Here is a 21,724-nt window from a genome sequence, read left to right on the forward strand (position 1 = left end):
CCATTGATAATAGTTTTGGCATATGTTTCCTAGGGAAAGGCCTGGCTGGCCTTCTGTTGAACGGATGTTGATTGTGTTAATGCAGAAGACGCATATCTGCTACCTCCTGCTGTGTCAAGCCCCTAATGACCACATGACCTGTCAATATCACTTAACACAATCCACAGGAAAATACTGATGCCAGGAGAGCAGACACTTTATATGCATCCACAATGCACAAGCATTTCACATGCGTCTCATTAACACCGTGCAGTATTACCTGTAGACCTCGTAAAGAAATGCAGCTATGCAGTGTCCGCCATGCCAACCACAGAGTGATAAGACAGTGAAGGCAAGAAACCATGTTGGTTAAACGAAACCACATTTTTGTGCCTAAGATCCTACCATAAAGGATGGCCAAAAGGAATGAATGCAAGATTGCATTGATGTTAAAAGTGGCCAACAGCAAACCTGTTGTAAGAAGTAAGAAACTTGCTGGTGCAAACACTGTTCTGGAAAGAAATGTACCTGCCCACAAAGTTATATAATACAAAGACCAGAAAGCTGCTCATAATCCTATTTGCCTAAACTCATTTGGAAACATATAATCCCAAATGGTTAAGTAGCGGGTGCTGTTTTCATGGAAACTAAGGAGCATTTAAAGCAGAGTGGGATGCTGTGTGTTCTGAGACCGAGTTTAAGGTACATCAGAATACCAATTTGTGTATTTTCAGGCAAAACTGCATAGCCCACACACAAAAGAGAGGTACTGGCTTTGTCAAGCTATGGCTTACAAAGATTCCACCAGAGAGCAGCCTCACTGCTCCTCCCAAGTCCTTTTACTGCCACACCAAGCTAAGACAAGGTTTGCTTTAGTGTGATGTCCAAACCAGGACTTGTGGTTAAGCTCTCTGCTCTCTTTCCTCGCTTGGCAAATCCAGCGTAAATAATCAGCAGCGGCCTTACAGTCATAGATAGTGGTGTTCCTCAAAATCCCCTTGATTCTCAGCAAGGCAACCTTTGGTTCCAAAGGTTCAATTGTGAGTGGGGCTGGTCACACTCTCAATCCTTCCCTTTTCTACCCCACTAGCTTTCTGTCACTCTTCAAAGCTCTCTCATCACTTCCAAAACGGGGTGAATGCACTCCGTTGAGCCAATTTTTTATATGACAGTCCATAGGTTTGCTTCTCATCTTTCTTGGTCTATCATGCACTCAAGCAATGTGCATCCAATAAGCCCATCAGTTGCAGAATTCATAACGTAGTTATAAAACAAAAAAACATTTTTTTTAAAGATGCCAGACAAGAAAAACCCTATAATAGTGCCCTTGCTTATTCCTGAAGCCCTAATATTCTTCAAATGCTTGACATAATTTATTTTAGTTTTTAAAATTTATTATTGTTTATTATTCTTCATAATAATAAATTTGATGCCCACCTTTCACCAGCAGATCCCAACAATTTACTACAATTTAAAATGCATATTTTTTTTAATAAAAAAAAACAGCTGGAACAGATTCTGGGTATGCACAGAAAATAAACATCTCAGGTGTCAGAGATTAAGGTAAAGAAGCGCATGTTCAGTATTCACCAAAATCTGTATAGTGAAGAATCTCAGTGTATCTGTGGAGAGGGAATTCCATAACACAGGGGCTACCATAGAGAATGCCCTTTGCTGGATCCCCCCTCAAACTACTGAAGGAGGTGGAACTACCAAGAAGGCTAACTCCGCCCATGCAGTAGAACTATAAAGCCTTTGCAGAAACGCAACACAGGAAACAAGAAAGGCATCAGGCAGAGTGAATAGGAAAAGGCAAATGATTCAAAGCAACATCCACCAACTGTACAACACATAGCCAGGTTAGTTTGCAGCAGAGATGGGTTGAGTCTGCCAGGGTCTTAGGAATGCCAGCAAAACCTAACGATGGCTCACCATGATTCAGACTTGAGCAATGTCCAGAACAGATTGTGCTATCTGTAGCAGTTATTCAATTTCTCACTATGTAAACATGAGGTAATAGTGCGGTAGGGTTGGTAAGTTCCTGGAGTTTTGGTGTCTGAGAAGAGTAAGGCACCAGGAATGCTGAGTCTAGGTCCATAGGAATTGTGAGTAGAAGCTCAAATCTAGTGGCTTCCTAGATAATTCATACACCTGGACTGGACTGCACTCAGCGTACCATTGTATCTGTTCATTCTGGGCAGGTCACACATTTAGACTGCAAATCTACCCTTCACTTGGATGGAGCTATGGACATGAAAGCAGCTGGAAGGAAAATATAAATAAACTTATAGCAGACATTTTATTTGTTTATTCAAAGATGGGTTTGGGGGTTTTTTAACCCCACTTCAGTTTAAAAGGTCTTGCCGAACAGCTTAATAAAACCAAAAGTCCATCAAATGCTGCATCATCAGAAATATAGTGTCCCAATCAAGGAAAATCATAGTCCCGTTCTAATCTGCCTTGGTCAGACCACACCTGGAGTACTGTGTCCAGTTCTGGGCACCACAATTCAAGAATCATAGAACTGTAGAGTGGGAAGGGATCCGATGAATCTTCTAGTCCAATCCCCTGCAATGCAGGAATCCTGCTCACTGCCATCCCTGGGTGGACTTGAACCACCAACCTTTTGGTTAACAGCCAGATGCACTGACTCAATAAGCCGCTTGTGGATTAAGAAGGATATTGACAAGCTGAACCGTGTGCAGAGGAGGGCGACCAGGGTGAGGGAGTTGGGTATGTTTAGCCTGGTAAAGAGAAGACTGGGAGGAGATATGATGTTGCTGTTGTTGTTGTTTAGTCGTTTAGTCGTGTCCGACTCTTCGTGACCCCATGGACCAGAGCACGCCAGGCACTCCTGTATTCCACTGCCTCCCGCAGTTTGGTCAAACTCACGCTGGTAGCTTCGAGAACACCATCCAACCATCTCATCCTCTGTCGTCCCCTTCTCCTTGTGCCCTCCATCTTTCCCAACATCAGGGTCTTTTCCAGGGAGTCTTCTCTTCTCATGAGGTGGCCAAAGTATTGGAGCTTCACGATCTGTCCTTCCAGTGAGCACCCAGGGCTGATTTCCTTAAGAATGGATAGGAGATGTGATAGCCATCTTCAAATATATAAAGGGCTGTAATGTAGAGGATGGAGCCAGCTTGTTTTCTCCTGCTCTGGGACCCAAACCAATGGATTCAAGTTACAAGAAATGAGATTTTGACTAAACATCAGGAAGAACTTTCTGACAAGCAAAAGCTGTTTGACAGTGGAACAAACTCCCACAAGAGGTTGTGGACCCTACTTCCCTTTAAAGCAGGGGTTGGGTGGTCATCTGTCATGTATTATCGAGTTGAGATTCCTGAATTGCAGGGAGTTGGACTAGACAACCCTCAGGTCCCTTCCAACTCTACAGTTCTATGATTCTAAGATTAAATGACATGACACAGAAGGAAGATGGTTTTGGAGAGAGGAGGAAAAAGACAAACACAGGAACTAGCCTCAGCTACAGATCTGATTAGCTCCCACAACTGAAATGTTGGGTGTTGAACTTACACGGCAGGACTTCAATCTTCTCACACCTATTCCATATTCATATTCCAGCATCTTGCCAATCCCTCCATGGAAAGTAAGACTTGTGTGTGGAGGTATCTAGTTGACACCACCCACTCCCTAGGGTCTGATGCCACAGGTGGGTCACATTTCCAAACAGGCTTTGACAGGCCTCCAAGAAATATCCTGGCATCCTAGCCTTCCTGGAAGTGAGTACAATACAGTCAGAAGCTGCTGGCCTTACAGGGTGGGCCCTTGTCAGAATCTGCCAGTGACTCATCACTCCAGCTGCTACAGGAAAGGCTCAGGGAGGCTCAAATGACACCCTCTCCAAGAGCAGATGGTCCTGTGGCCCTTCCTCATGGGGCAGTTGTTTCTGATGGCCTCTGCGAGGGGAAGGAAGGGACCCAGCCCAGCTGATGTTATTATTCCTACTACTGCAGAAATGAAGAAGAATGGAGCAAAGGCGGGGATACAACGCTGTGATTTTGTAAGAAGCTGAATTATGCCTCTGAAAAAGGGCAATGTCACTCAAATGGGAGTTTATCCTAATGAAGGGGAACATAACCTTAGCTATACAGTTGCCACTTCATCTACTGATGCAGAAGAGTTTGTGGTGAATATCAAAAAATCTGCTAAGCGAACATTTGGCAAATTGTGCATGAGTTATCCTGCTTGCCACACGTTGCTTTTCTCACCAGGTTCCAGAATTCCAAATTCTTACTTTCAGGCTTGTAATGAGCCATGCATCTAAGGTGAGCAAGACTTGCCTCTAGGTGACCAGGCACTAGAACCTTACAAAACCCACCACCCTTTTAGACCACAAATGACTAACATTTGTTACTAAATCCATTGTTAGTGGAATTATTTGAAAGGATAAATTAAGGTCTCCACATCTTAAGAGCAACTAGCAAAATGCCACTAAGATAGGCAGGTGAAGATAGAAGACAGAGAAACACTCTGTGGACATATTTGTCATGGAATCCTTCTCAGAGGAGACTAGGTTAGCACCAGCCTGGGTGGTGTGTGGGGTTTGCCCCTCCTGCAACACTGTCCATGAATACAACACTTTACTTTTCCCTCACAAGAGTGAATGATAGACATCCATTTATAAGGCAGAAATGAAAGGGGTTCAGCACCCAAGTGCAACACAGAGATGTGGACAGAATCTGCCCTAGTTAAACCCCAGTGACTGTAAGGTCAAGCTTTCCCCCGTTCATTTGGGTCCAGGGTTGCAGCCCATCTACTCTGACTGGTTGGTACTTAATGTAAATTGTAAATAGGAAAAAGTCTAGACAGCACTGCATGTATAGTATAAGGCCATGAACAAGGCAGAAATTATTGTTTTGTGCCTTTCCTCCCTTTTTTAAAAGTGAAGGATTGTGATTTTAGCTCTGTCATAAAGAATTCCTTCATGCTAACAACTGCATCAAAATAAGTTCTCTGTGCCAGTTTGCAAATGTTAGCAGCGCATGAGAAATGTCACTCAACCCGTCTGTTTTACTAACATTTCCTATCAGCAAGCAGACAGGAAGCCTTCTCAGACGCACTCACAAAGAGGCAAACAGAAGCCAGAGCTAAAAGTAGATTTTTCTTTCTGTATGCTATCACCCTAAAAGAACGGAAACCATATGGAGGTTAGGCTATTATTCATCTAGTTAGAGTCTTCAGGTGGCTTCAGACTGAAAAGAAAAATTGTCAATAGATGTACTCAGCCACCACTTATTTTGTTTTTCGCCGTGTACGCTACAACAGTGTTACAGATGTTCATAGCTGAGCAGCTACAGTCAAAAGCGTATTAGCATTTCAGTGTAAGAGCATACTAAAGCTGACAACTAAATTGTAATAATTCACTCTGGGGTGAACCTGTAAGCTTTCAGGAATGCCTAATAGTTCTTTCATCCATTGCAAAATTGCTATGAAGTAAGCCCAGTTAGCTCTGGCTAGAATACTGGCTTGTTCACACATCAGAAGCATGGAAGCAATAGTCTGGAATTCTGGGGAAAGTAAGATGGTCACTGATTTGTAGTGAGTAAAACTCTGACAAAGGAATAGAGGTGCAGAATTTGAGCTGTGCCAAATATTCTCTGTTTGCTTCGAAAATAGCCAGCGTCAGAACAGAACCAAAGCTTTCAGATATCAGTTCTGAATGAGTGGGTTCACTCCCAAGTAACCTCAGACACTTGGGGAAGGGCATCCATAGATGTTCTTAAGTCATGGCTGTGTGGAAATGCACAGATTATCACAAATGTTACTTTTTAAAGACTGTATTTAATACTGGTTTACAGGGCTTGGAGTCACAATGACCTGTGGTGAAGCCTCTGAGGGGTTCATTGCAAAGTGAGAATGGTCAAAGTGTAACTGTGGGTATAATTTTATTTTTAAAGGACACACTGCAGGGGAGCTCTTTGGAGAGAGGTCACAAAAACATTTCCACATCACAGCTGGGAAACTGTGAGACTGGTCAGTAAATATTGAAAAATGGGGGACCTTTTAGCAAAGGACACATTAGAACAGGAGCCACCCCTGTTGTATTTCTTATATTTCTTATAAGTGGTTGTTTTTATTTGTGCTAACCTGCTTTGAGAACCAATGGTAAAAATTAGGTTATCTTTTCTGAAACAAACTAACAAATGGTCCACTTGAACCCCCCAACCCACAGGAGACATGAACAAAGCCAGGCATTCTTGATTGAAGAAATAATGAAGAAATGAAGCCCACATTCATAGTTACTACATGGCATGAGACCAAGAGGTTTTATTTTTGATTAATGTTTTACTGCATAAATTAACCGTCAACCCACAAATCTTTCTGTGCTCTGAATTCTTCACTGCTAATTTGGAGCCAGATTTCTAACATGAAAAGACAGTCTGTGACACTGAAAAGTTTATTTGTGTTTATTGTGAAACAAATGTCATTCGATGAGGAAGACTGGATACCGGCTTTGGCAAACAGGGCAACCTACCAATAAATCTCTTTTAAGACACTTGAAGTTAACCTGTGTGCACTATAAATTAACACCTCTTCTTCATGATCAGTTTGGAAACCTATTGCAATTTTCCAAATGAGTTACATTGAATATCTAACAAACGCTCAGAATGCCAGTAACCAGATTCTCAAATAAAAGCACATATTCATGAGTTTGTTCAAATATAAAGAAGCTTCTCACTTGGGGATCACTTCATCTAGCAGATGCGGATCAAGAAATATTTTTTTAAAAAAAAACTTTTATGTTTAGTTGTGAAAGAACGATACCACATAATAATGTATCATTTGCTCCACCAAACTGGCTCCATTGTGCTGCTCCATTGCTGTGCTAGACGTACCCACCAACACACCTGAGCCATTCATGATAAGTCGCAGCAACACCTCATCTATAGGCATCCAGTAGCCTACTTCATTGCATCATCACCACCAGTCAGTGGTGGAACATGTCACATGATGAACAGATACTGGAGGAAGTCTGTACACTGCAGAGAGTGGGCATGAATGAATGCCAGAGCGATGGCACAGGACTGGTGCAATAAGCTAAGGGAGGCATGTCTATGAAGACCCCTCTGTTTCCGGCTCTGGGCCCCAAAGGGGCTGGATTATTCCCATTGTATTAGGTAGCTACTAAACATCTGTTGTTTTCCTTTAGATTTTTCACTCAACTGAGCTTTGGTGTTTCCTTAGCTTGAAAGTGGCTTTTGGGAACGTTATTTTCTTATCCATTTAAATTATGGGCATTGCTTCTCCAAAAACACTGTTCAGAGCAAAAGATGAGAACATCAAGTTAAATCCTGTTCTTTAAACAAAACATTCCAAACAGTATGTTACTGAGAAATTAAGCTAAAGACACAAAACAAAAAATAGTTACGTAGGACCTTTTAGCCTTTCAGATACAGAAACATCCTCTTTCTTCTCTTGTTACCCTCACAATCATGAAGCATAGCCGTGAACTACAGCCAAAGATAACAGAGGCAAGCTTTTTAACTTTATTGGGTTATTACTAACTTTTACTTTTAAAGGAGGGTTGTATAATCTTCTCAGTTAATACTTCTAGGATAGACCAGCTGTTCTGAGTAATTCAGACAAACTTCATTAAGTGTGTTTTAGGGCTCCTCTAGACAATCTGTTTATTGATCATGCTTCCTGATTTGCTTACGCAGAGGTTAGACTATGTCCTGTTTTTATTGAGCATTCAATCTGTTTTGTTGTGGGGAGGGGAGTTTTACAGCTCTGAGCATTCAGCCTGATTTGCTTATGTGGTGTTTATGTCTTCCCATTAATCATTTGTTCGTACCACCCTTTTCAGTGTTTCCCAGTCACCTTCCTTACTGCAGTAAGTCTTTATTTCTTTAAAGTGGATTGTTGCTCTAAACCACTTTAACCCACTTTAATTTTGCAAACCTGAATTTCCAGTATGCACTTGGGTCCCTCCTGCAAGATACTGGAGGCAACTTTGGTCTTCATCATCCCATCTGTATTATTTTTAAATCAACTCCTTACCACTTTACACCCAAGGAACATAGGAAGCTGCCTTACACTAAGTCAGACCACTGATTCATCCTAGCTTAGTATTGTGACACTGACTGGCATCTGCTCTCCAGGGCTTCCAGCTGGGATGTCTCCCAACCCTATCTGGAAACACTAGGGATTGAACCTAAGTCTAATTACATGCAAAGCATGTGCTCTACCACTAAGCTGTGGACTCTTCCACAAGCAGCCAAAAAGCAAACTGTATGTATACCTCAACAGGATGTCTGTCTGTCTACTCCACCTTCTTCCCAATGTGTTATTTTGACAAATGGTAGGTATCTTTTTTATACACATCCAATGGGGGTCTCAAAAGCTGGTTCCCTATCTGGGAAACCAAGACTATTTTACTTGGGAACAGGAACGCTGGTTATACTTGTAACCAGAGCATGAGCTAAACATTGCTCATGAAAATAAGACTTTCCCTTCCTTCCCTCTCCCCACGTACCCCAAAATCTGCTCCAAGGGTTCTCCAACCTTCTGGAGTAGTTTCTGAGGGAGCACAAGCACTGCAGAGACGAGGAGATGTCGCAAGGAAGGGCACTGCTGAGGAAAAGTGGGTTAAGATTATTTCCCCATTGCGGTCTGACCCTCTTCACCAGAACTACTCTCCTCTGTGTGACAATTAGGCTTTAAGGAAGCTTTCTCTTGGTGCAAATGGAAAATTGTTTTTAAGCCTAATTGTTGCACAGGGTGTGAGGCAAGTGGGTGATCTTTGTGGAGAATGCAGGTGGGGAAAATGAAATTTCCACAAGTCCCCCCTCCTCCTTCGACAAATAGGTTTGAAGAAAGGTAAGAAGATGTTTAAACTGGGTTGGCATCTGTCTGTCTTGGGAGACAATGGAGGAGTGTGCCTTTGGGGGTGAAGTCAAGCTGCTGGAAGGTTGCAGTGTCTGCTGATGCCTAAACTGCTGGGGATGTGAATGAGTTTATGTCTGTTTATGAGAAATATTTATGGGGTGCCCCTACCCACACTTTTTGCACTTGCCGCACTCACCACTAGCATGCATCTCTTGGAAAGTTAGCTCCAAGGGAACGCGACCTGAAAAAGATTCCCCACCCCTGACCTAAGACCTCCGCCAAGTACAATGAAGGTAAACATTGTGTTGGTTTAAAAAAACTGAATAGAGATGCATATTTCCTTTTGAATGCATCTTAAGTGACTCATGCATTCCAATTGGGTGGAAAAAAAGACCCCAGATGAGATTCTTTTCATATAGCTAAGGAACAAAACAGCCTGGGGGAACGGGGAGGGGGGCATATAATCAAGGGTGAGGGGAGAGGCAAGGAAACTGATTAGTAACTTAAAAAGAATGATGATCTGTAACAATTGATATAGTGTAAGAATAATTTTCCAGCACAAATGTATTGCTTGTACACATTGTGTTTATCACTGTTAAGAAGTAATAATCTTTGAGTTATATCAAAGGCAAACAATGAAAGCAGCAAGTCTCTGGGATTATTTTTTTATTATTTTACATTTAAATAGTACCCCAGCAGCTTGGAAGTTTGTAGGAAGCATTTTGCTACAATGATAGCTCTATGTCGCATGTACCATTTAGAGATGCTTACAGCAGCACCAGTGCTCTCTGCACAATTCAAGAAAATAACATGGCAAGTGCCCACAAGGGTTGCACCTTTTGAATGGATCCTGTGCACACAAGGGATTCATTTACCAACGCCTAATGCACAATTGTGGTGCAACAGAAATGGGGCTCTTCTCTATACTGTCCTATGTATTTGGCACAACTTACAATATCTAAAATATAAAATACAACTAAATTACTCCACTGCTGAAATTGTCCTCTGTTTAGCATGAGCTATCAACAGAACAATCTTTCCAATAATGGGGAGGAGGGATTAGAAAGTGAGTTATAGAACTTGCAATACAGACGACATCTCCAATCAGCACCAACAATATTTATGTATCACAGGGCAGTATTTAAGGTGCTTAATTAATAGGACAGATCATTATCATCTTACCATTCCCTCTATGACTGATTTGTTACTTTTGCAGACAAGATGCAGGTATCAACAGGCTTACAGGAACCCCAAGGTTTGCAAAAGTGGAAGAGGTTAGGTTACTGAAACACTTTATATGTGGGGCTACCTCTGAAGACAGTTCGGAAACTTCAGCTGGTGAAGAATTCAGCGGCCAGGCTGACCACCAGGACAAGACGCTTTGAGCATATAATGCCAATCCTCGGCTGACTGCACTGGCTGCCAACTAGTTTCTGGGCCCAATTCAAAGTGCTGGTTTTCACCTTAAACAGCTTAAGAGCCACAATACCTCAAGGACCACCTCTCCCCCTATGAACCGACTTGGACCCTGTGATCAACATCTGAAGCCCTTTTTCGTGTGCTTCCTCCATGAGAATTACCAATAAACAACAAAAAGTAAGTCATAAATAACAAAATAATAATATATGGGGGGGAGGTAAACATACCTTTAAAAACTAACCAAACTTCTTTAAAAACTTCATTTCTATCCCACATATGAGGAAAATTTAAAAGGATCTAGAAAACTGGGAAACTATTAAATTAACATGACCAAGCAGAAAAGCAGTAATGCAGTAATGAAATCAAGTTTCAAACCAAAATTTTATTTTTATTTACTGCACACAGAACTACCCAAAGGCAAATTGAAAACATGGCAAAAGCAATTCAACCTTCTTCTTTTTTCTCTCGAGGGAAAAGATCTAGTTTAAACAACAAAAGAATGTAAGAAAAAGAGTGGACTTGGGATTCCAAACATAGCTTGGTAGCATGAAGCTTTTCAAATCGGTTAAATGATCTCTATAATTAACAAGGATGGTGATAATAAAAAAAAACAATAAATTGATCTGGAAAGAAGATTAATGCCTTTAAGTGAAATTTCTCCCCTTTTCTACCACTCCTCTGCCCCATAACTTTTTTTTTGCAACCTCCCAACCTCTAGCTTAAATAATCATCACCATATTTAGCATCAAGGTGAGCTCAAAGGATGCATATACACTATGTTCAAAATGGCAGCAGCTTGAGATTTTTTTTTTTTAAATTTTCTTTATTTTTATTGTTCATTATTGTTGTTTTTGTGTTTTATGTTTGTGTATGTTATGTGTTGTTTATGTAAAACTTAATAAATATTTATAAAAAAAAAAATGGCAGCAGCTTGAGGCAAACTGTAGCAGCTGGGAGAAAAATGGAGGTTCAGCAGGCAACTGGTGGCAAGAAAAGAAAGTCAAATCGTTGGCAACTGGTGCAGCAGGTAAGAACATACATTGGGTAACCTCACAGGCCTAGATGCAGGGCCCTTTTGCCTAGCAAAGTGAACAAACATTCTGGGATCCCATACTTTTAAGGGTGGCAAGAAAAGAAAGTCAAACCGTTTTCCAACCTCTTTGTGCCTTTGAACTCACAGGGTACAACTGAAAGGAATATGAATATACTCACTTGCAGAGAATCAGAGAGGCTGAAACGGCAAGGCTAAATTTCCTATCTTGAAAGGAAGTGGAGAGCCCTGGTGACACCTGGTGAACATTAAAGGCGGCTTTGGGTTTCAAAGACAGGGACTCAGGAGAAAAGCAGAGGTCACACTTGTCAGAGCACTTCTTCCTCTCCAAACACAATTCTTTTTTTCTTTTCTTTCATGTTTTGACTAACATTATTAATCCTGGAAAATATTTGTCTTCCCTTCCGAGTCGTTCCTGATGTATGAGCCAGTCTGTTCTGCCTTCCCCTGCCCCCCAATATGGAGAACTTGAGTAACTGAGATAAGTAAGTTGTTCGATGAAGCAGCAAAACAGGCCAGTCATTCAGTGACCCCTGAATGACCATCGACGTATTTTCTGTCCTAGGCCAAGAACTACTTAATTCCAGACATCAACACACATATATGAAGTTACTAGAACCATATGGTCACCAGAAGTTGCTGTTGAGTTAGTGAAACCAGAACCCACTTTTCCATCACAAATGTTGCTATGTAAGAAATATGTAGATGCAGACACAAATCTATACTTCCAAGTTCAGAAACAGAGCACCGAGTTCAGAGTCCAGAGCAGTAATTCAGCTGATTGAGCTTCCTGCCTCCCAAAATGGCCAATACTTAAGGAAATGTAATAGAACTGTTGATAGGCAATTTGATCCCTGAGTGCCGAACACATTCATTTAGAAGTAAATCCTACTGTCTTCAACTAGTAATTCCAAATATTTTTGCTCAAGCAGTGTTAGGAATGGTAAGGGCATAAGAAATCTATCCAGGATTGGCAAAATAGTAAATCACAGCAGAATTATTTATTTATTAAACATTAGCAGTGCGCATGGCACATTCCTGAGTATGTTCTTGCCCCCAAGAACTTGCAGTCTAAAATTTGACACTGGAAAGCATCAGAGGTGAAAATCAGAGAAGGCAGCAGTCTCTGCAAAAAAATGATCTCCTTGGTTAGCATGTTTTCCCAGCCCATAAGATATGGGTTGTGTTTGCCTACCAACCTCATGGATCAGGGAAATGGAATTTATTTCAGCCTTAGTGCTGTATTCTCGCTGGCAAACTTTCAGTGGGAGGATGCCTGCATATGATGGATGCGGCTAGAAGCGAAATTGGATAGTGCAATGGATGTGGCTGTTTCCTTTGGGCTACATTCCAGCCATGTAAAATCAGAGGTTTCTACACACCCATCTCTCCATTTAGGCAAGCAAGATGCATTATTGTAGTGCAAGGATATGCTGATGGCCTGGCCTGGGGAGAGGGAGCATAGCCTAGGAGAGTCCCAGGGGTCATGACGACTGGATTACGTGGCTTGGAGGGCCACATTTGGCCCACAGGCAAATGGTTCCCCACTCCTGCCATTGAAAATCCATTTCCCCCTGTTTTCCCCCTATGCAACCTAAGAAAACCATGAACGTATCACAACTCATAAAGAAACGACACACAAAATCGTGCAATTGCATCCAAGCTTTAGTCCAGCTTTCTAAATTATTGTATATAACTAGCACCTACTTCCCAGGTGGAAGGTTTGGTAAGCAGTAAAAATTTAGAATCAGAGCTCCTACTTCTCCCAAGACGACTAGTTATTATTTGATGGTCACAACTACATAGGCAAGCAGGACTTGCATGGATAGCACAGAACAAATAAGCAACTGTGGTAACTTAGGAAGATCCCCCATACCACGTCAAACTATTTGTCCAAGTCTCTAGGGTTTTAGAGGCAGAGGTCTTTCACATCACCTGCGACCTAGTTCTTATAGCAGGTGATGGCAGGGATTCATTCTGGAGTCTTACTCATGCAAAACAAATGATCTGCCACTGGGGTTCAGTCCTTCCCTGTGGAGCTAAACCAGGCATAGGCAAACTCCGGCCCTCCAGATGTTTAGGACTACAACTCCCATCATCCCTAGCTAACAGGACCTGTGGTCAGGGATGATGGGAACTGTAGTCTAAAACATCTGGAGGGCCAGAGTTTGCCTACGCCTGAGCTAAACCCTTGTTCTTGTTGGCAGCTTCTCTTCAAATGTACCATCTCCCCCACTTCCAGTTGAGCATGATAGTTGCTGTGGGAAGCTGCCTTAGTTTTAAGGGAATTTCTATCCCTCTGCACAATTAGCTTCCGAAAGGCACAACTTCCAGTGGCGTCTATACTGACGTCCAAATGATTTCAATGTAAACACCGCTTAAAGCAACCTCTGACCTGATGTCATACACATCATGCCAATAAGCCTTTAGCTGGCAGATAGGTTCATGCCCTAAACATTAAGGATTTAAATTTATTTTTTAAATCATCAAATGTAATTATTGATGTTCTCATCACACATTCAAAAACTATTCACAAGAGCATGATCTCATTCTCTTTCATGTTCTACGCAGCAGGGAATGAAGGCTGATTTTTTTAACCCCAACACATCACACAATCCAAGTCCAAGAGGTCAGCTTTAAGATAAAAATAAAACATTGTTAAAGTAGTATTTTTAAAAAAGGATTATTTGGAAAGACTGATGATGTCGCTAAAACAAAATGTCAGGGTACGTCCTACTGGCACAATCATCAATAATCTATCCCTAAGGACAATCTAAATCTTTGGGGCAGGTTATACTGAGTTATGCTGCTTGTAGGGGCAGAAATCACCTCCATGGTGGGCTGCTGCAGAAAAGTGGTTTGTTGTATAGGAGCCTCTCCCATGGAGAGCAACCTAGCCCTCTTAAATGTTAATGTCCAATGATGTCTTATTGAAAGTCCAAAAGGAGAGGCTGCCTGAATTCATAAGCAGGCAAACAATAACACAGGCGTAGGCAAACTCCGGCCATCCAGACGCTTTGAGACTACAATTCCCATCATCCCTGGTCACTGGTCCTGTTAGCTAGGAATGATGGGAATTGTAGTTCCAAAACATCTGGAGGGCCAGAGTTTGCCTATGCCTGCAATAACGCTAAACCAGAAAGCTGCAAAAGTTAAAGATATGCGAAGCTATGCAAGATAAATCCTGATGAGCTGGGGATGTTTTCACAACACTTAATATATGCAATGGAAGGTACAAAGACACATCAATTGCTGACCATTCCAACTATAGGACCTCAAGCAGGATCTCAATAATATGAATGCCTACTGCTGACCAGAGTAAATCTTATTGGGCTAGGTGGAGCCATGCTGTGGCTCAGGAAAAAGAGCAAGAGTGGCAGAAAGGAAAAGGTGGTCTTAGGTCCCCATAATCTAGTAGGTCCCTAATCTAGTAGGGAAAAGAAAGGTGCTATCATAGAAAAATATAGAAGTTGTCTACTTCCTTACCTCTACAAGACTCAGAGGACATATGGGTGTGGGGAAGGGACATTAAAACACCGAACCATCAAATGCTTTCAGGATGAAAGAACTATGGCTCTTTCATGTCATAAGGCCTTTGAAGTCTTGATATTCCTGTACACACTCACAACTAAACATGTTTGGCCATAGCTAGAGATGAGCACATCAGTCTATTCTCAGTCTACGGATTTCCCCCCTAATATATCGTTCACTCCTGCTTCTACCTTAATCTGTGTGTGTTTTGTCTCATTTAAAATTTTAAAATACATAATTATACCATATTTAATCATAGTATGCATACTTTCTGAATGTATCTTTATGTCCATCTTTAATGCATTTCGGTACATAATATGAGCAAAGAAACACAGTGCAAGAGTGCAGAAGGGTGCAAAACCTAATGGATACTTGTGTACATATGAGGTCTGCCTGCATCGGGATCCACAAAGATCAAACTCCTCAAAGATCCCTAGCGACAGCAAAACAGCACAGGCAGGTGATGACCTCGGAATAAATAACCGTTTTCCCCTGCCACTCTGCCTTCCCACTATAAAACACACAAGATGATTTAGTTATTTCGGTGTAATTATACCAGGGCACCCTTAATTACAGTGAAAACGCTCCGAATTATTGTACCCTGCTTTCAGTTGCTTCCTCTTGCCCCCGCCCCCACATCACCCAAAATGAGAGAAAGAGTCACGGAACGGCCTACAGAGTGTGTGAGCACCGCACTGCACTCATTATAAGGTCAAGTGGGGATCTTGACTCAATAAGAGAAAATGGTAACAAACATCAGTAGCTGATGCACTGCAGTGAGGTTGTCACGTGACAAAACGAGGAACCCTCATGCACCTGCTCCAACGGCGTACAATCTGAGGGTTTCCCCCTGGCTGATGTTGCTGCACCTGCTCCACGAGCTCTTTGGGTAAAGGATGTGGGCTGGCTGCAAGCAGTGTGTGCTGCTCTAATGCACACCTGACATCAGGAGGCAAAAGGCAGATATGTGCCCACACAAACAGACGCAAGTCTATAAATACTTGACCTTAAATGTCAGCACACAGGAAGAAGAAAAGGATGGGAAGCAGTTTCTCACTAGTGGGTACAATGCGGGAAGGGGAGGCGGTCTTAAAATCACAACCACAGATAGTGTAGAGCTCTTTTTTGAAAAAGAGGATGATTGTAAAGAAAACAATAATAATGGTTTAGCTTTTTTTTAAAAAAAAGTATTGCTTGTACATAGTGTAAACGTATGTATGCTGAGCAGACAGAATACAATAGCATATAAATAAAGCAACCGATTTACTTGGATGAATTTGTTGCTGTTGTTTATATGCAACAAATTCAATGTTTGGTGCTTTTTTTTAATGCCATTGTGATTACTGTGAGAAGCTTTGAGTGCAACATTTGTTGTTGGAAAAGCAGAATACAAATATCAAATCAACTCAAAATAAAAAAGCTGACTTCAGAATAAAAGCACAGAAATTCTGAGGAAACTGAGCTTTTCATCCAATATAATTTACTTTCTCTCTCCTTCTCTCTCTATGGTTTTCATGTTCTGTTGCTGCACTTCTGCAGAATCATCACACACAGCTCCAGTGATAACACTTGACTCTCAGCTGTTTACAGCCCTGTCTTTTCTGAAATCTATGGGACAGATCAGCCTTCCCCAATCTGGTGCCCTCTATATTTTGGAGCGTGGCCAATTAGTCAAAGATCACCAGTTTACAGCCCAAAACATGTGGAGGACATCACGCTGGAGAGGCTAGGACATATAATGATATAATATATTATGTTAAGCAAGTTGGGACAGATCGTAACAGATTATAAAAATACTCCTTTCAGATGCTATTAAACAAGCTGGGACAGATAGTAATAGATTATTAAAATACTCCTTTCAGATGCTATTAAACAAGCTAGGACAGATTATTATAACATTCATTTAAGATTATATTAAAACTCACAAAAATCATAAGAGATGTAGAAGCCCCAAATAATAATCCAGCTTCCCCAAAAAGAAAGTGTAACAGTCATTGAAAAATGCCAAATTACAACTCACCAAAATGGTGATAGAACATAGCCTGTTTGTTCAAATTCACAAGAGTTCAATGGGGTTGACTTTCTGATGCTTAAACTTGCAGTTTCAGACACAAGAGGGTGTAAGCAGGCAGTGCATTCAATGGTCACACATCTCCTTGCCTTTTCTTCAAGATGTCAATTCTCCACCCTGCTGCATCTAGATTCTAGACCAACCAATACTCTTAGATAGAAAGGAATAGGTTAGGATTTCATGAAGACTATTCTTGAGTTTTAAGGAAGGCCCACAGATAACTCATAGATTTTCAAGCTCTAGGCTTGTCAATTGTTTTAATCTTTTAAGTCCCTGAGGAAAGTTTGCTTATCTGTTTGAAAGACACTTAAATGCACTGTTTTGCACCCTTACAAAAAAAAAACCTTCTAAGAATAATATTTAACGAGCATTCTAGGGCAAATGAGTTGCTTCTTATTACTGTTGCAATGCTGAGGTTTAAGCAATGTAGCTCTATTTTCTCACATTGACCTCAGATGAACATTAAGTTGTACTGATCTTCAGACAGGGAAGTTACACTAAATCCAGACCCTTACAAACTTCCCTTACAAACCCCGACAGAAGTTCAAAGAGCAAATGCTGGCTGCCTTCTCTAGCAATAAATTTTATTTGTTGATTGTTACTGGGAAGCTATTACACTTAATTCCTGGTGAACTACTATGTCCTCAAAAGACCCTGCTGTGACAAAAACTCTGCATTAGTACAGGATATGAGGTTTCTGTGTCAACAAAGAAATATAAAAGGTGGTGGTGGAAATTGTTAAGTTCCATAGCAAAATAAGGATTCTAGAATTTTGCCCAAGATGATTCACCTGAACTGATCTTAGAATCATAGAGTTGGAAGAGACCACAAGGGCCATCGATCTTTCAAGAGAATAGTGCAACCGTTACTATTTAACAGTGCTGCACTTCATGGACACTGCAAATTCCCCGATTCAGACCATATTTTCTACAAGAGAAGTAATTCTCTAAATGATTTGAATCCCACCATGGTTTCAGGACCAAACCTGCCTCAGTAGCCCTAGTGGTGCAATCTGTGGCAGGCGTTGATTCCTTGAGTTTAAATCCTAGGATGCGGGGCAATGAAATTTGCTGCTCCAAAATGTGGCTTTTGGGTTCCAACTCATCTGCCCTGCTTTTTAACATCTTCATCGGGGCTGGGGAGCCTGTGGCCCTCCAGATGTTGCTGGACTACAATTCCTATCATTCCTGATCATGAGGCATGCTGGAGAGCACCAATGAAAGATGGCCTGCAACAACACCTAATGGTCCACAAGTTCCCCATCAATGATCTACACCAAGCTGCTGATTACATTCAGAGATTTGGGTTGTGACAACTCTATAAATTCTTTCTCCCTTTTCCACCAGATTCTAATGAGGTGGTGGAACCTGTAAGCCGGCATCTCACATCACAAATATGAAACGTGTACCATATAACATGAAAATATTGTTGCCTGGGTGTTCTGCTGAGCTGGAATTAGGTGTGAAGCCTGCTTTTGATGGGGGTGTCCTTTCCTGGAGAACTGGGCTCACAGCCTGATAGTTTCCCTGGATCTGGTACTGATGCCTGATGCCCAGGAGACATCTTCAGCAATAGAGCCTTTGGCTTACCTTGCCCAATCCCATACCACAACCAACAATATGATGTTCAATAGTTTCTTTCCATCTACCACGGCAATTATAATCTAGGCCTAAAATGTCATTGAGACAAGGGTGGCGCTGTGGTCTAAACCACTGAGCCTCTTGGGCTTGCCGATCAGAAGGTTGGCGGTTTGAATCCCCATGACAGGGTGAGCTCCCGTTGCTCGGTCCCAGCTCCTGCCAACCTAGCAGTTCAAAAGCACGACAAAAAAGTGCAAGTAGGGAAGGTAAATGGCGTTTCTGTGCACTGCTCTGGTTTCGGTGTTCCGCTGCGCCAGAAGCGGCTTAGTCATGCTGGCCACATGACTCAGAAAAACTGTCTGCGGACAAACGCTGGCTCCCTCGGCCTGTAAAGCAAGATGAGTACTGCAACCCCAGAGTCGTCTGCCGAGTGCCATGTCTGCACATGTGTGGGTGGCGAATCAGCACTTCTGCGCATACGCAAAGCACAATTTGGTGTTTTGCACATGCACGAGCGCCGAAACCCAGAAGTAACCCGTTCCGGTACTTCTGGGTTTCGGCACGTCCGTAACCCAAAAAAACGCAACCTGAAGCATCTGTAACCCGAGGTATGACGGTATATGAAGTATGATGAACACCTTTGTTTGGCTGTTGCCTTTTGAAGCTTGAGCTGCTGTTGGAATTCTGTTCTTCTCTCCTCCAGCCAAGCAGACCTCTCTAGTTAATGAAGAGCAAGGAAGAGGAGGCAAACTTCAGCACAACTACTCTTGAGTCATTCTTTACAGTCAGATTTTGATTCAGGCGTTTTCTGGAAGACTGGGATTGAAAACAAACAGCCGTGTTCCTTAGGAAGGAAATATGATCTGACTATGTCAGGAAAGGGAAACTGTTTGGAAGTCTAGACTGTCCCCTTCCCCTCCCAGCCTCTCCTCCTCCAGGGTGTTTTCATTTATTCCTATAAAGGGGGGGTGGAGAGAGAGAGAAATTGAGATAGTGCAAGACCATTTCTGCCTCCACTTGTCATCAAGAGACAAAGCCGTTTGATGCCACTGCAACTCAGGTGCAGCTGAAGCATGAAGAAGGGAAAGAGGAGGCGAGTCAGGAGAATTAAGGAACGAGGTCTGGAATGAATGGAACTTAACGTACAGAACTGTGTGAAATCAAATGGCAAGGAATCAAACCAAAGACATCAAAGGGAAGAAACCAAGTCAGGAAGCAAAACAGGAAGCAGCTAGCTTGCAACTAAAGTAATGTAACAGCAAGTTGGTTTGTATTCACAGCACAATAAACAAAACAAGACTAAAATCAGGCCTATGGGATAGTGCAGGCTAATGTGGGTGGGAAACCCATGCGAATGAAGAAATCATCAGTTCTGTTAGTGAAGAACAAACATCACCAGTGATCACTGACAAGGAGAGTAAATACAATAATATCCTGCACTTATATAGCTCTTTATTGCATCCAGATAACTTTCACATACATTATCTCAGTAAGCAACACAACAAGCCTGTAAGGTTGGTCCTCATTAGTGCAGCTGGAAAACAAGGAAATAACAGTTCGTCTTGGGCCAGGAAAAGAATTCTTTACTGTAGTGAATTACAATCACCGTGCTCTATCAACTTTCAAATCCAATTGCGGCAAAGAAAGGATGCTTGATGCTGCCAGGCAGGTGCAGAGAATAGCAGATCAATAAAATGGATTTAGCAGAGTTTATGAAAAATCCAGGGTGAGGAGAACACAAGGCAGAAAGGGACACTTGAAGGCCAGAAGGTGGTTGTTGTTGTTGTTGTTGTTGTTGTTGTTGTTGTTGTTTTAATTGTTTATATCCTGCTCCTCCTTGTGTTGAGCCCCAAGTGGTTGAGAGATGCTCAGGAGAAAAGAACAGAAAGGGCAAAGTATCTTCTAGGCAGAATCTCAAAGAGGACGGCAAGTAAATGTTCTCACAAGGCAAAAGACCTTGGAAGACATATATAGTCACACATGAGTTTCAGACCTAAAAGGAGAATAAGCAATTCAGCTGTTAACTGTACTGAAGAGAGAGAGTCAGACTTCAACAGTTGTTTTTGTCATCTTGTTAATTCTTTCAGGAACATGTGAGCAGAGAAAACTGAACATACTATTCTATTGGCTCATAGCATTACAGTTATTTGTAATGCCCCAGATTAGCTTCCCAGAAACAGGCACTGGAATTGGGTACTTTATGAGACAATATCATACTATTGCAACATGCATTTCGTTTAGTGGCAGATCTCAACCAAACACCTAAAATATTCGCTCTAAGTAAGCAATGCTTTAGAACTGCTTTGAAATACTGTTCTGGTTGCATGTGTCTTATCTTCATGTGTTCAAACAAATGCCCTTAAAATATGCTGCCAATGTGGCGGTTTCGTGGAAGTTGTAAAACAGAGTGAGGAAAACATGGTTTCTGTTACACACTAGTCTAGCCATATTAGCAGGCCCAAACATGCAGGCATGTTTGTACATATTACAGATCCATTAAGCTAACTGCTGACTCTATCCCCAATTGCCCTTTGTCTTCTGGTTCCAAATAAACCAAGGGCTGAATTTCATGGTACCACTGCAACACTGAGCATTCTGTCTTGTACTGCCATTATTAAATGCGATGAGTCTGTTTCAAATCTGGGGCATCTTCAATTAATTCTATACTAGGAAAGGGCAGAGACAAATCCTCTGCCTGTGTGCCTGACAATACTGTGCCAATAATTTTTTTAAATATAAAATGTTTAAAAATGGCACACAACTAAGTCAATGAGGTTTAGGTGGTCAAATTTTGTTTGGGAAACAAGGTTAGCAAATTGCAACAAAGCTGTCCAACCGCAGTAATCAGCATCTGGGTAAATGGCACCTGCTCACTCTCTCTTCACTGATAGGCTATTAAATAGAAATAGCTATTTAACTGAACCATCTTCTGAAGAAAAGGCTTAAACTAATTCAGTTTATGCCACCATTAAGTCTTCCTGTCAGGTCAAAAGCACAACATCATATGTATATTAACAAATACAGAAGCTGAAGCTGAGTTCTTTGTGAGGGACTTTTGAAAAGTTTTATTACAAAATGCAATCAACGAGGCTGAAATCTGAGTTGAAGGCCAGTATGCTGGAAGGGGTGGGGAGATGCCCCATATTACTATAGCTTCCCTCCCCACAAATGCATTGGCCCTTTTAGAAAAAAGATACAGGTACTCCTGGAGGTGGGTTTGTCATTTTCCACTTCAAATGA

The 21,724-nt window shown here is 41.7% G+C and overlaps 1 protein-coding gene across 27 annotated transcripts in view; it reads right to left on the reverse strand.

The window, feature by feature from the left end:
* The window catches only part of LOC310681456 (uncharacterized protein), a 370,382-nt gene that overhangs the window by 136,987 nt on the left and 211,671 nt on the right, over positions 1–21,724 (reverse strand). For 2 of the 27 annotated variants that reach the window (XM_083449238.1, XM_083449235.1), the window contains exon 1: positions 3,517–3,637. The exons of 24 other annotated variants lie outside the window; for them this stretch is intronic. In XM_083449238.1, coding sequence (XP_083305364.1) covers positions 3,517–3,567 — 51 coding nt within the window. In that variant the 5' untranslated portion in view covers positions 3,568–3,637. Of the gene's footprint in view, positions 1–3,516; positions 3,638–19,919; positions 20,478–21,724 lie in introns of those variants that run through there. One more of the 27 variants, XR_014513310.1, reaches the window with a different exon arrangement.

The sequence above is a fragment of the Podarcis tiliguerta genome (assembly GCF_965153285.1).
Source record: "Podarcis tiliguerta genome assembly, chromosome: 7".
Lineage (NCBI taxonomy): Eukaryota > Metazoa > Chordata > Lepidosauria > Squamata > Lacertidae > Podarcis > Podarcis tiliguerta.